General features: G+C 39.0%; 1 protein-coding gene across 1 annotated transcript; it reads left to right on the plus strand.

The window, feature by feature from the left end:
* Nucleotides 1-721: 721 nt before the first annotated feature.
* On the plus strand, nt 722-15335 carry LOC127922687 (zinc finger protein 239-like). The gene is made up of 2 exons (XM_052506584.1): nt 722-1264; nt 13263-15335. The coding sequence occupies exons 1-2, from the start codon at nt 934-936 to the stop codon at nt 14003-14005; spliced, it is 1074 nt and encodes a 357-aa protein (XP_052362544.1). The 5' UTR covers nt 722-933; the 3' UTR covers nt 14006-15335.
* The last annotated feature ends 722 nt before the right edge of the window (nt 15336-16057 follow it).

Raw genomic sequence — 16057 nt, forward strand, 5'->3', positions numbered from 1 at the left:
ACTTCTACACCAGGCGGTGTCAGAGGAAGGCCAAAAAATTGTCAAAGACCCCAGACACCCCAGTCACAGACTGTTCTCTCTACTACAGCGTGGCAAACAACCATTATGATGGTTGACCATGACAGGGTTGAACATGACAGGGTTGATTAATGACAGTGTTTATTAATGACAGGGTTTATTAATAACAGGGTTTATTAATGACAGGGTTGATCATGACAGGGTTTATTAATGACAGGGTTTATTAATGACAGGGTTGATCATGACAGGGTTTATTAATGACAGGGTTTATTAATGACAGGGTTGATTAATGACAGGGTTGATCATGACAGGGTTTATTAATGACAGGGTTGAACATGACAGGGTTGATCATGACAGGGTTTATTAATGACAGGGTTTATTAATGACAGGGTTTATTAATGACAGGGTTGATCATGACAGGGTTTATTCATGACAGGGTTGATCATTACAGGGTTGATTCATGACAGGGTTTGTCATAATGTACAAATCTCTATTCAGCTTCTATATCTGCGTAAAGGAAATTATTATCTGTAAGAAGTAAGAGAACTGGTTATTTAACAATTATTTGTTTACGTTGTTTTCCAGAATGTTTTTGTTCAACTGTGTTACCCACTCCAGTCAGCAGGCGGCGATGAGAGTCTTTCAGGTGATGCTTCTTGCGTGACGTATAATGTAGTGGACGGGATGTTTTTTTCTACAACAACAATTCATCCACCTCGGTAGCGTGCTAGCCAACATAAAACCACAACATTTAAGCTCTTTAGGCAAGGTATATTAACCTCAGTGTTTTGAACACACCGTCAGAGTAACGTTAACTAGTAAATAGGCCATTTAATTTACTATTTACGTTATTAGCTATCTGGCTAAGTAACACTCGGCTAATGCTAACTAGCTTACTTGCTAACATCCTCGACCATGAGCTCACCAAGCTACACCCTCCCTGCTAAAGAAGAGGAGAAAGAAGCCCCCGTAAAAGAGGAGGAGGACTGCTGGACGGAGAAAGATGTTCTCGTAAAAGAGGAGAAGGAAGAGGAGGCTGTTACAGTTAAACAAGAAGTAGAGGATGAGGCTGTTACAGTGAAAGAAGAGGAGAAAGACGTGAAAGAGGAAGAATTTACAGTGAAAGAAGAGGAAGAATATTTAAGAGTGAAAGAGGAGGATGCAGTTTGTGGAATGAAGGAGGACGAGGGGGAGATTACTGTCACGTTGGAGGAGGAAGGGAAGACTGGAGATCTGATTAACACGAGTAAGTACTATTTTAGAAACACTGTGTTTCTATCCGACTGTTTCTGTCAGAGTTGTTCTGACTCTGTAGTTGTTGAACTGTCTTACTAATGTGTCGTGTTAAAGACTGCCGACATTCGCAAAAACGCTGTCAAGCCACCCACTCTTCTGTTTCCGACTGCATTTTCTTACACCGAGATCATTAAACCGATTCTAAAGTTGTTATTGCATTTTGGGGACACCATATAATTAAAAAAAGTACATTTTCCAATGGGAATACACAAGGATTTATGGTACCGCGTGCTTTTTTTCTGATGGGGGAGACTGAGGCGGATGCTCTTTAAACATCTCGATCAGCATCATCTGCAATACAAGTTTTTCAGGGATCTTTTTATTTCAGCTCCTGAAAGGTGGGACCCAACACTTTACATGGTGCGTTTATATTTGTTTTAAGGTATATTTATAAAATGGGTGATACCCTTTTAAAGTACCTGGGACATTTGTCAAGTCTTGTTCCAGCCCGTTATATGTGTCATCTACCTACGTTATATAGGTATGTAGGTCATCTACCTACGTTATATAGGTATGTAGGTCATCTACCTACGTTATATAGGTATGTAGGTCATCTACCTACGTTATATACGACGTTATGTAGGTCATCTACCTACGTTATATAGGTATGTAGGTCATCTACCTACGTTATATAGGTATGTAGGTCATCTACCTACGTTATATAGGTATGTAGGTCATCTACCTACGTTATATAGGTATGTAGGTCATCTACCTACGTTATATAGGTATGTAGGTCATCTACCTAAGTTATGTAGGTCATCTACCTACGTTATATAGGTATGTAGGTCATCTACCTACGTTATATAGGAATGTAGGTCATCTACCTACGTTATATAGGTATGTAGGTCATCTACCTACGTTATATTATGTAGGTCATATAGTTATGTAGGTCATCTACCTACGTTATATAGGTATGTAGGTCATCTACCTACGTTATGTAGGTCATCTACCTACGTTATGTAGGTCATCTACCTACGTTATATAGGTATGTAGGTCATCTACCTACGTTATATAGGTATGTAGGTCATCTACCTACGTTATATAGGTATGTAGGTCATCTACCTACGTTATATAGTTATGTAGGTCATTATATAGGTATGTAGGTCATCTACCTACGTTATATAGGTATGTAGGTCATCTACCTACGTTATATAGGTATGTAGGTCATCTACCTACGTTATATAGGTATAGGTCATCTATGTAGATCATCTACCTACGTTATATAGGGGTATGTAGATCATCTACCTACGTTATATAGGTATGTAGGTCATCTACCTACGTTATGTAGGTATGTAGGTCATCTACCTACGTTATGTAGGTATGTAGGTCATCTACCTACGTTATATAGGTATGTAGGTCATCTACCTACGTTATGTAGGTATGTAGGTCATCTACCTACGTTATGTAGGTCATCTACCTACGTTATATAGGTATGTAGGTCATCTACCTACGTTATATAGGTATGTAGGTCATCTACCTACGTTATATAGGTATGTAGGTCATCTACCTACGTTATATAGGTATGTAGGTCATCTACCTACGTTATATAGGTATGTAGGTCATCTACCTACGTTATATAGGTATGTAGGTCATCTACCTACGTTATATAGGTATGTAGGTCATCTACCTGCGTTATATAGGAATGTAGGTCATCTACCTACGTTATATAGGTATATACGGTCATCTACCTACGTTATATAGGTATGTAGGTCATCTACCTACGTTATATAGGTATGTATGTAGGTCATCTACCTACGTTATTAGGTCATCTATGTAGGTCATCTACCTACGTTATATAGGTATGTAGGTCATCTAGGTCATCTACGTTATATAGGAATGTAGGTCATCTACCTACGTTATATAGGTATGTAGGTCATCTACCTACGTTATATAGGTATGTAGGTCATCTACCTACGTTATATAGGTATGTAGGTCATCTACCTACGTTATATAGGTATGTAGGTCATCTACCTACGTAGGTCATCTTATATAGGTATGTAGGTCATCTACCTACGTTATATAGGTATGTAGGTCATCTACCTACGTTATATAGGTATGTAGGTCATCTACCTACGTTATATGTAGGTATGTAGGTCATCTACCTACGTTATATATAGGTATGTAGGTCATCTACCTACGTTATATAGGTATGTAGGTCATCTACCTACGTTATATAGGTATGTAGGGTCATCTACCTACGTTATATAGGTATGTAGGGTCATCTACCTACGTTATGTAGGTCATCTACCTACGTTATATAGGTATGGCACGTCAGCTTTGACATCGTTTTTGCACATCTGCGTTAAACTAGACATCCGGTCGATGCCGATGTTGGCATTTTTAGTTAATATTGGCGATTCTTTTGATATTCTTACCCGATGTAGGTCATCTATCGTAGGTCTTCCCGTTATATAGTTATATGTAGGTAATATTAAAGTTTAAGATTGAATACATTTACGTTAAAATTTGCATTTCAGAATGTAGATATACGTACTGGCACGTTATAAGGATCATAATGACGAGATGTTGGCTGTATCGTTCCTGGATCACAGGGTCTTACAGGAGGGGGCATGTTTTGGCCTAAAATGACCCACTTTCATCATGATGTTGTCAGAAAGGGGTTTGTGATACAAATGTAAAACATATTTCCACCCCATTTTAAGTTTCTATGTGAGAATTGGCAGAGATTCCACACACATTTTCGAACCATGATGGTGTGGAATCACCGTGCACTGCCAATCTCAAGGACCTCCTTCTCGTCAGGTAACCCTGGGTCCTGGTTCCGCATCATTAATGGGGCTGGTTCAGGTCTGATCAGGTAACCTGGGTCCCGGTGCTCGTTCAGGTAACCCTGGGTCCCGGTGCTCGTTCAGGTAACCCTGGGTCCTGGTGCTCGTTCAGGTAACCCTGGGTCCTGGTAACCCTCCCGCTCTCAGGTAACCCTGGGTCCTGGTGCTCGTTCAGGTAACCCTGGGTCCTGGTGCTCGTTTCAGGTAACCCTGTTCAGGTCCCGGTGCTCGTTCAGGTAACCCTGGGTCCTGGTGCTCGTTCAGGTAACCCTGGGTCCTGGTGCTCGTTCAGGTAACCCTGGGGCCTGGTGCTCGTTCAGGTAACCCAGGGGGTCGTTCAGGTAACCCTGGGTCTCGGTGCTCGTTCAGGTAACCTGGGGTCTCGGTGCACAGAAACTCATATTTTTGAAAAAACACTCTTTGCCTACGTCCATAATGTTTCATCATTAGATGCTACCAGTCCTCCTTTAAGACTCTATAATGTTTCATCATTAAATGCTACAGTCCTCCTTTAAGACTCCATAATGTTTCATCATTAGATGCTACAGTCCTCCTTTAAGACTCCATAATGTTTAAACTGTAGATGCTACAGTCCTCCTTTAAGACTCCATAATATTTCATCATTAGATGCTACAATCCTCCTTTAAGACTCCATAATGTTTCATCATTAGATGCTACAGTCCTCCTTTAAGACTCCATAATGTTTCATCTGTAGATGCAGGCTCCTTTAAGACGGAAATGGATCAAATGCTCAGCCTCCTGCGGACCATAATGTTTCATCCTTTCATCCCTCCTCCTCTACATTTTCCTAATGTCATCTAGATGCTAAAGCCTCCTTTTCTACCATAATGTTTCATATTAATTCCAAGTCATCTGCCTAATGTTTAACCCTAGGAAGCTCTTTGCCATGTTTCATCCCATTAGATCCCCCTCCTCCTCTCTAAGACAGATAATGTTTCCATTTTTGAAAAGTCCTCGACTTTAAGATCCATAATGTTTCATCATTGCTGTGCTCAGATGCTACATGTCCTGACCTCTTAAGACCCCTAATGTTTCATCTCCAGATAAATGCGTCTACAGTCCTCCTTTAAGACTCCTAATGTTTCACCCATTAGATCCCCTCTCTCTTCTCCAGACCATTTCCGGAGACCTTCTCCCTTACGTTCACCTCGCTCATCAACTCATCCCTGACCCATAATGTTTCCGTCTTAGAGTTGCACCCCCTTCTGAAAAAACCTCCTAATGATCCTAGATGTCAGTCAACTACAGACCATATGTTTCATTTATTTTCTCTCCAAAACTCTTAATGTCCTTCCATTAGATGCTACTAGTCTCTCCTCTGAATTAAGACCTCCATAATGTTTCAAATCATTAGATGCTACAGTCCTCCTTTAAGACTCCTAATGTTTCATCATTAGGATGCTACAGTCCTCCTTTAAGACTCCTAATGTTTCATCATTAGATGCTACAGTCCTCCTTTAAGACTCCATAATGTTTCATCATTAGATGCTATCAGTCCTCTTTAAGACTCCATAATGTTTCATCATTAGATGCTACAGTCCTCCTTTAAGACTCCATAATGTTTCATCATTAGATGCTCCAGTCCTCCTTTAAGACTCCATAATGTTTCATCATTAGGATGCTACAGTCCTCCTTTAAGACTCCATAATGTTTCATCATTAGATGTCCCCTTTAAGGCTCCTGTTTTTATTAGACCCTCTCCTATTCTCGCTATGTTTCACCATTAGATGCTTGGCTCCTGTTAAGACTCCATAATGTTTCATCATTTGCTACAGTCCTCCTTTAAGAATCCATAATGTTTCATCATTAGATCTCCAGTCTCCTTTAAGACTCCATAATGTTTCATCATTAGGATGGCAGTCCTCCTTTAAGACTCCATAATGTTCATCATTAGATGCTCCAGGATCTTTAAGACCATAATGTTTCAGCTCATTAATGCTCGGCTTTAAGACTACATAATGTTTCATCATTAGATGCTCCAGTCCTCCTTTAAGACACCATAATGTTTAATCTGTAGGCTGCAAATCAAACCCTTCGTTAAGATCAAGGCGCCCGTTGGTGTCATTCCACCTGCTTTACATTTCTTCCATGTATTTATTCATATTGAAACATATAAACATTAATATTGAAATAACCCTGCCTCACACATTTTTTTATTTGGCTAATTTTCATCTCCCGTCTGGATTACTGGACATATCAAAGATAAGATTGAGAGTGCCATTAAACCCTACAACTCATCAATTTGGGAAGCCCTATATGATCCATTTGGGAAGCCTTCCTATATGTCTATTTGGGAAGCCACGATCACCCCGCTCCTGGGAAGCCACTATATGATCCATTTGAAGCCACTCCGCTACAAGACCAATTTGGTGCTTGCCACTAGCTGTGATCCATTTGGGAAGCCACTATATGATCTATTTGGGAAGCCTACTATATGATCCATTTGGATCAAGCCACTATATGATCCATTTGGGAAGCCACTACCATCTATTTGGGAAGCCACTATATGATCCATTTGGGAAGCCACTATATGATCCATTTGGGAAGCCACCATATGGTCTATTTCCCGCTCAGGAAGCCCTATATGATCCATTTGGGAACCTTACTATATGATCCATTTGGGAATACCACTATATGATCATTTGGGAAGTAATCCCTATGATCCATTAGATGCACTACCTATGATCCATTTGGATGAAGCCACCAATGATCCATTTGGGAAGTCGCTCTATATGGTCCATTTGGGACTTAAATGTAAAATGATCCATTTAAATGTAATGCACTTCAATGATCCATTTGGGAAGATGACCATGTGTCCATTTGGGAACACCATATGATCTATTTGGGAACATTTCATTTACATGTATATAATTCATTTGAAACATATCAACATTAATATTGAAATAATATATGATCCATTTGGGAATTTTTCATGATCCATTTGGGAAGCCACTATATGATCCATTTGGGAAGCCACCATATGATCTATTTATTGATCCATTTGATCCATTTGGGAAGCCACTATATGATCCATTTGGGAAGCCACTATATGATCCATTTGGGAAGCCACTATATGATCCATTTGGGAAGCCACTATATGATCCATTTGGGAAGCCACTATATGATCCATTTGGGAAGCCACTATATGATCCATTTGGGAAGCCACTATATGATCCATTTGGGAAGCCACTATATGATCCATTTGGGAAGCCACTATATGATCCATTTGGGAAGCCACTATATGGTCCATTTGGGAAGCCACCATATGATCCATTTGGGAAGCCACCATATGATCCATTTGGGAAGCCACTATATGATCCATTTGGGAAGCCACTATATGATCCATTTGGGAAGCCACTATATGATTCATTTAGGAAGCCACCATATGATCCATTTGGGAAGCCACCATATGGTCCATTTGGGAAGCCACTATATGATCCATTTGGGAAGCCACTATATGATCCATTTGGGAAGCCACTATATGATCCATTTGGGAAGCCACTAATGATCCATTTGGGAAGCCACTCTGATGGTCCATTTGGGACCAAAGCCTGTATATGATCTAGCTGGCCACACCACCAATCTTATTTGTCTGATAAATTTTATGAGTATGGAAGGGTTTTGTCTCTGTCTGATATGATTGTATTTGGAAGTGTTTTGTCCTTTGATAAATTGTATGGTCCATGGAAGTGTTATGACTCTTTGATAAACTATATGATCCATTTGGGAAGGGTTATGATCCTTCTGATAAATATGATCCATTTGGGAAGTGTTTTGATCCATTTGGGAAGCCACTATATGATCCATTTGGAAGCCACTTTTGATCTCTTTGCTAAAGTACTGATATGATCCATTTTGTCACTATATGATCCATTTGGGAAGGCACTGTTTTGATCAATTTGGGAAACCATATGATCCATTTGGAAGCCACCATTTGATCTATTTGATAAATTGTATGATTCATTTAGGAAGCCACCATATGATCCATTTGGGAAGCCACCATATGGTCCATTTGTTTTGTCCACTATATGATCCATTTGGGAAGCCACTATATGATCCATTTGGAAGCCACTATATGATCCATTTGGGAATTGCCATGAGTGTGATGTTTTGTCTCCTGTCTGATAAATTGTCCATTTGGAAGTGTTTTGATCTATTTGATAAACTGTATGAGTATTTGGAAGTGTTTTGTCTCTTTGGTAAATTGTATGATCCATTTGGAAGCCACTTTGGTCCATTTGGGAAGCCACTATATGAGTATTTGGGAAGTGTTTTGATCTATTTGATAAATGGTCTATTTGGGAAGTGTTTTGATCCATTTGGGAAATTGTATGAGTCCATTTGGGAAGCTCTGTCTGATAAATGGTCCATTTGGGAAGTGTTTTGAGGATGATCCATTTGGGAAGCCACTATATGATCCATTTGGGAAGCCACTATATGATCCATTTAGGAAGCCACCATATGATCCATTTGAAGCCACCATATGATCCAAAAAGTGTATTTCTCTATTTGGGAAGCCACTATATGATCCATTTGGGAAGCCACTATATGATCCATTTGCTAAATTTGGTATGATCCATTTACTAAGCCACATTGATCCATTTGGGAAGATACTATATGATCCAATTTGGGAAGCCACCATATGATCAAAGTATTTGAAAAGGGTGCTTCCACCATGTGGATCCATTTGGGAAGCCACTATATGATCCATTTGGGAAGCCACTAAAAATGATCCATTTGACCTAAGCCACTTGGATCCATTTGGGAAGCCACTCATATGACTTTGCAAAGGGCTCTGAAAAGCTTGCCCTCCTGGGTTTTAAAGAAGGGCTGTTTGTGTCCAGTCACTGGATGCTCAACCTTATTGAACACATTCTGGGAAGATTCTGGAGTGGCGTTGATCCATCACCACCACAAAAATATCAAATTATTGAAGCCACTCATGAAGGAATTGGGTTCATCCCTCTGAATACAGTTCCAGAAAATGTTTTGTCTCTGCCCCTGATAAAGGTATGAGTTGTGGAGTGGCTGTTTTGGCCGTCATTAACTTTATGAATATGGAAGGGTTCCTTAACTGCACTATAACTTTATGTTATGGATTCAATTTTTGTCTCTGTCTATGACTCTTTATTTGGGAAGTCCTTTATTTTGAATGTAAATGACTCTTTATGGAAGGGTTTCCTCTGTCTGATAAATTGCAGGTAGTTATGACTGTTTTGTTACATTTGTCTGATCCTTTATTTTGGCATTTATGACTCTGTCTGATAATTCCTGTTAAATGGAAGCCATCACTCTAAAACTGTAAATTCCTTTAGTTTTGAAGTAGTTATGACTCTTATGTTGATAAATTTACCAGTAAGGAAGTGTTTTGACTCTGTCTGATAAATGGGGTATTAGTGTGGAAGTGTTTTGACTCTCTGTCTGATAAATTTATTTGTGGAAGTGTTTTGACTCTGTCTGTTAAATTGAATGAGTGTGGAAGTGTTTTGACTCTGTCTGATAAATTGTATGAGTGTGGAAGTGTTTTGTCTCTGTCTGATAAATTGTATGATTTTGGCAGTTTTGTCTCTCTGCCTTTATGTTGGGAAGTTCCTTTATCTCTGTCTGATAAATTGAATGAGTTGGAAGTGTTTTGTCTCTGTCTGATAAATTGTATGAGTGAAGTGAACTTGGAGTCTGAAACAAAATTGTTATAAAATATAAACGCAACATAGTCTTTTGTCTCTGAGCTGAAATAAAAAGTGGCAGTTATGACTTTTTATGTTGGCACAAAAAGTGTTTTCTCTTTAAATTTGGTTTTTACCTGTTACTGTGCCATTGTTTTGGCAAATTTCTTGGATCATTTATACTTTCTGATAAACACATGAAACAAACATTTTGTCTCTTTTCTCCTAGCCGGACATCCCATATGAGTATGGAAGTGTTAGTCTCTGCCTGATAAATGGCACTGCAGTGTGGAAGTGTTTTGTCTCTGTCTGCCATGGGAGTGTGGAAGTGTTTTGAGGATACAATTACAGGTAACTGCCCTGAATACATGTCAGACCTTACCTCAAAGGAACTTCTTCTATAAACGCAACATGGATGTTGTTCCCCGGACGTTCTACTCAAGTTTTACATTTCATGTTGTTTTAAGCTGAAATAATTGTAAAGTTTTGTGATTCAAACGAGTCCGACCCAGAATTTCCAGTCTGCACAAAAAGATGTGTTCTCTCAAAGGAGTGGGCTCAAACAAAAGTTATGACTCTTTAATTGGGGTTTCAAATGGGCATTTATGACATTTTATGTTGGGGTTTCTACAATTTTGGTAGTTATGACTCTATTATGTTGAAGACATTCCTTTATCTTTTAGTTATGACTCTGTTCAGCCTTTATTTGGGCAGTTATGACATTATCTATTGGTAGTTATGACTCTTTATGTTGGGGATTCCTTTATTTTATTAGTTATGACTCTTTATGTTGGGGATTTTCCATGACATTTTCTATTATTATGACTCTTTATGTTGGGGATGACTTTATCTTTTAGTTATGACTCTTTATGTTGGGGATTCCTTTATTTTGGTAGTTATGACTCTTTATGTTGGGGATTCCTTTATTTTGACAGTTATGACTCTTTATGTTGGGGATTCCTTTATTTGGCAGTTATGACTCTTTATGTTGGGATTCCTTTATGGCAGTTATGACTCTTTATGTTGGGGATTCCTTTATTTTGGTATTAGGCTCTTTATGTTGGGGATTCCTTTATTTTGGCAGTTATGACTATTATTCATTTGGGAGCTTTATTTGGGCACCTGGCTCTGTTAAACAGTGCCTTGATGTTATTCCTATTATTTTCAAAGGAGCTATGACTCTTTATAAACATGACATGTTGTTTTTATTTTAAAGGGTAGTTATGACTCTTTATGTTGTAAGGGACATGACATTTATTTTTATTATGAGCTCTTTAGCCTGAAGACATGACATTCTATTATTATAGAGCTCTGTCAGCCATAAATTATACATTATCTCACCAATGACATTTATCTTTATTATAGAGCTTTGTTCAATTTAAAGACATGACATTACCTATTATTATAGAGCTCCCGGACATCAGCCTGATCTGTAACCATGACATTATCTATTATTATAGATGCCTCTCAGCCTGTAGTGCCTTATGACATTATCTATTATTATAGAGCTCTGTTCAGCCTGTAAACATGACATATCTATTATTATATTCCCCTGTAAACATGACATCTTCTTGCTAGCCTGGATGTTAAGCTCTGTCAGCCTGGACATGACATTATCTATTATTATAGAGCTCTGTTCAGCCTTAAACATGACATTATCTATTTTATAGAGCTCTGTTCAGCCTAAAGACATGACATTATCTATTATAGGCTCTGCACAGCCTATTGATTATTATTATAGAGCTCTGTTCAGCCAAAAACAGACATGATCATTATCTATTATTATCTATTATTATAGAGCTCTGCTCAGCCTGTAACCATGACATTATCTATTATTATAGAGCTCTGTTCAGCCTGTAAACATGACATTATCTATTATTATAGAGCTCTGCTCAGCCTGTAAACATGACATTATCTATTATTATAGAGCTCTGTTCAGCCATGTAATTACTATTATTATAGATGACATCATCTATTATTATAGAGCTCTGTTCAGCCTGTAACCATGACATTATCTATTATTATAGAGCTCTGTTCAGCCTATAAACATGACATTATCTATTATTATAGAGCTCTGTTCAGCCTAAAGACATGACATTATCTATTATTATAGAGCTCTGCTCAGCCTGTAAACCATGACATTATTGATTATTATAGAGCTCTGCTCAGCCTGTAAACATGACATTATCTATTATTATAGAGCTCTGTTCAGCCTATAAACATTACATTATCTATTATTATAGAGCTCTGCTCAGCCTGTAAACATGACATTATCTATTATTATAGAGCTCTGCTCAGCCTGTAAACATGACATTATCTATTATTATAGAGCTCTGCTCAGCCTGTAAACATGACATTATCTATTATTATAGAGCTCTGTTCAGCCTGTAAACATGACATTATCTATTATTATAGAGCTCTGCTCAGCCTGTAAACATGACATTATCTATTATTATAGAGCTCTGTTCAGCCTGTAAACATGACATTATCTATTATTATAGAGCTCTGTTCAGCCTGTAAACATGACATTATCTATTATTATAGAGCTCTGCTCAGCCTGTAAACATGACATTATCTATTATTATAGAGCTCTGTTCAGCCTGTAACCATGACATTATCTATTATTATAGAGCTCTATTCAGCCTGTAAACATGACATTATCTATTATTATAGAGCTCTGTTCAGCCTGTAAACATGACATTATCTATTATTATAGAGCTCTGTTCAGCCTGTAACCATGACATTATCTATTATTATAGAGCTCTGTTTAGCCTTAAAACATGACATTATCTATTATAGCCTGTAAACATGACATTATCTATTATAGAGCTCTGTTCAGCCTGTAAACATGACATTATCTATTATTATAGAGCTCTGCTCAGCCTGTAAACATGACATTATCTATTATTATAGAGCTCTGTTCAGCCTGTAACCATGACATTATCTATTATTATAGAGCTCTATTCAGCCTGTAACCATGGCATTATCTATTATTATAGAGCTCTGCTCAGCCTGTAAACATGACATTATCTATTATTATAGAGCTCTGTTCAGCCTGTAACCATGACATTATCTATTATTATAGAGCTCTATTCAGCCTGTAACCATGGCATTATCTATTATTATAGAGCTCTGCTCAGCCTGTAAACATGACATTATCTATTATTATAGAGCTCTGTTCAGCCTGTAACCATGACATTATCTATTATTATAGAGCTCTGTTCAGCCTATAAACATGACATTATCTATTATTATAGAGCTCTGTTCAGCCTGTAACTATGACATTATCTATTATTATAGAGCTATGCTCACCCTAAAAACACAACATTCCATGAGAGCAAGATTCTAGTTGAAACTCTACATCTTTTGTTTTAAATTATTGAGGGATCTGATTTAGATTTAACGTCCTAGCAAGAGAGTGGTGGAGGTTTCATTCAGGTCTCTGTTTAAATAAACACTCTGTCTTTGGCAGGAGAAAGACCAGACTCAGAGGAACCAGAGACGTCCAAACCAACAAGACGACACCACTGCTCCCACTGTGGAAAGAGTTTTAACCATTTAAGGGACCTGCAACGACATGAGAGAATACACACAGGGGAGAAGCCTTTCCAATGCTCCCAGTGTGGAAAAAGTTTTTCCTTGTTAGCGAGCCTGAAACGACATGAGAGGACACACACAGGAGAGAAGCCTCATCACTGCTCCCAGTGTGGAAAGAGTTTTACCCAGTTAGGACACCTGAAAGTGCACGAGAGGATACACACAGGGGAGAAGCCCTACCACTGCTCCCAATGTGGAAAGAGTTTTAACCGGAAAGAATCCCTGAAAGAGCATGAAAGAATACACACAGTGCAGAAGCAAGAGAAACCGTACCACTGCTCCCACTGTGTAAAGGGTTTTAACCAGTTAGGGGACCTGAAAATGCATGAGAGAATACACACATGCGATAAATCTTTCCAATGCTTCCAGTGTGGAAAGAGTTTTTCCGCGTCAGGGTGCCTGAAAAGACATGAGAGAACACACACAGGGGGAAAACCTCATCACTGCTCCCAGTGTGGAAAGAGTTTTAACCGGAACGAACACCTGAAAGAGCATGAGAGAATACACACAGGAGACAAGCCCTACCACTGCTCCCAATGTAAAAAGAGTTTTGCCTGGTTAGGACACATGAGAAGACATGAGAGAACACACACAGGAGATAAGGATGTAGGCTGCTGAACAGTGGGACATGGAATAGATAAAGGCTGCTGAACAGTGGGACATAGGACAGATATAGGCTGAACAGTGGGACATAGGACAGATATAGGCTGAACAGTGGGACATAGGACAGATATAGGCTGCTGAACAGTGGGACATAGGACATATATAGACTGAACAGTAGGACATAGGACATATATAGGCTGAACAGTGGGACATAGGACAGATATAGACTGAACAGTGGGACATAGGACAGATGTAGGCTGAACAGTGGGACATAGGACAGATGTAGGCTGAACAGTGGGACATAGGACAGGTGTAGGCTGAACAGTGGGTCATAGGACAGATGAAGGCCCAATACATGATGGGTCAGTAGTTCCCAGACACTCTGAATGTGTCTTGACTTTCCAGTGTTTTCCCTCCTGCATGTATTATAAAGGATTGTGTTTGTGGATGTGTTTTCTGGGTGAGGGTTTGGTTTGTGCCCTAGAGCACAGCTGATTCAAATAACCAACTCATCATCAAGCTTTTCTTGATGTGTGTTAGAGGACCTGAAATCACATGAGAGAATATAGAGGCTCTGTTATAATCTACACCCGGCACAGCCAGAAGAGGACTGGCCACCCCACATAGCCTGGTTCCTCTCTAGGTTTCTTCCTAGGTTTTGGCCTTTCTAGGGAGTTTTTCATGAGAGAATATAGAGGCTTTGTTCTGACTGTTGTTTTTGACTGAGAATATTTATTGTTTTTCTCTTTTCCTTTAATGGTTGAAATGTTCTGGATTCACTGACCTTCATGTCTTAAAGTAATAATGGAATGACCTTCATGTCTTAAAGTAATGATGGACTGTCGTTTCTCTTTGCTTATTTGAGCTGTTCTTGCCATAATATGGACTTGGTCTTTTACCCAATAGGGCTGTGTCCTGTATACCACCCCTACCTTGTCACAACACAACTGATTGGCTCAAAACGCATTAAGAAATTTCACAAATTAACTTTAAACAAGGCACACCTGTTAATTGAAATGCATTCCAGGTGACTACCTCATGAAGCTGGTTGAGTCATCAAGGCAAAGAGGGCCAACCTCGAAGAATATAAAATATATTTTGATTGGTTTAACACTTTTTTTTTTTTGGTTACTACATGATTCCATATCTGTTATTTTATGTGTTGATGTCTTCACTATTATTCTACAAAGTAGAAAATAGTCAAAATAAATAAATAAATGAACTTTTCAATCAGTAGGTGTGTCCAAACGTCTAAGTCAGTTATAAATATAAGGCTGCGCACAGTGCAACAATATGCCAACAAAACAGGACAAACAAATAAAGGGCATTATTATGTGATCCTGCACCCAGGCTGTGATGTCATTATTATGTGATCCTGCACCCAGGCTGTGGTCTCATTATTATGTGATCCTGCACCCAGGCTGTGATGTCATTATTATGTGATCCTGCACCCAGGCTGTGATCTCATTATGTGATCCTGCACCCAGGCTGTGATCTCATTATTATGTGATCCTGCACCCAGGCTGTGATGTCATTATAATGTAATCCTGCACCCAGGCTGTGATGTCATTATTATGTGATCCTGCACCCAGGCTGTGATCTCATTATGTGATCCTGCACCCAGGCTGTGATCTCATTATTATGTGATCCTGCACCCAGGCTGTGATCTCATTATTATGTGATCCTGCACCCAGGCTGTGATGTCATTATTATGTGATCCTGCACCCAGGCTGTGATCTCATTATTATGTGATCCTGCACCCAGGCTGTGATCTCATTATTATGTGATCCTGCACCCAGGCTGTGATCTCATTATTATGTGATCCTGCACCCAGGCTGTGATCTCATTATTATGTGATCCTGCACCCAGGCTGTGATCTCATTATTATGTGATCCTGCACCCAGGCTGTGATTTCATTATTATGTGATCCTGCACCCAGGCTGTGATCTCATTATTATGTGATCCTGCACCCAGGCTGTGATCTCATTATTATGTGATCCTGCACCCAGGCTGTGATGTCATTATTATGTGATCCTGCACCCAGGCTGTGATCTCATTATTATGTGA

The sequence above is a fragment of the Oncorhynchus keta genome, unplaced genomic scaffold (genome assembly GCF_023373465.1).
Source record: "Oncorhynchus keta strain PuntledgeMale-10-30-2019 unplaced genomic scaffold, Oket_V2 Un_contig_26750_pilon_pilon, whole genome shotgun sequence".
In the NCBI taxonomy this organism is placed as follows: domain Eukaryota; kingdom Metazoa; phylum Chordata; class Actinopteri; order Salmoniformes; family Salmonidae; genus Oncorhynchus; species Oncorhynchus keta.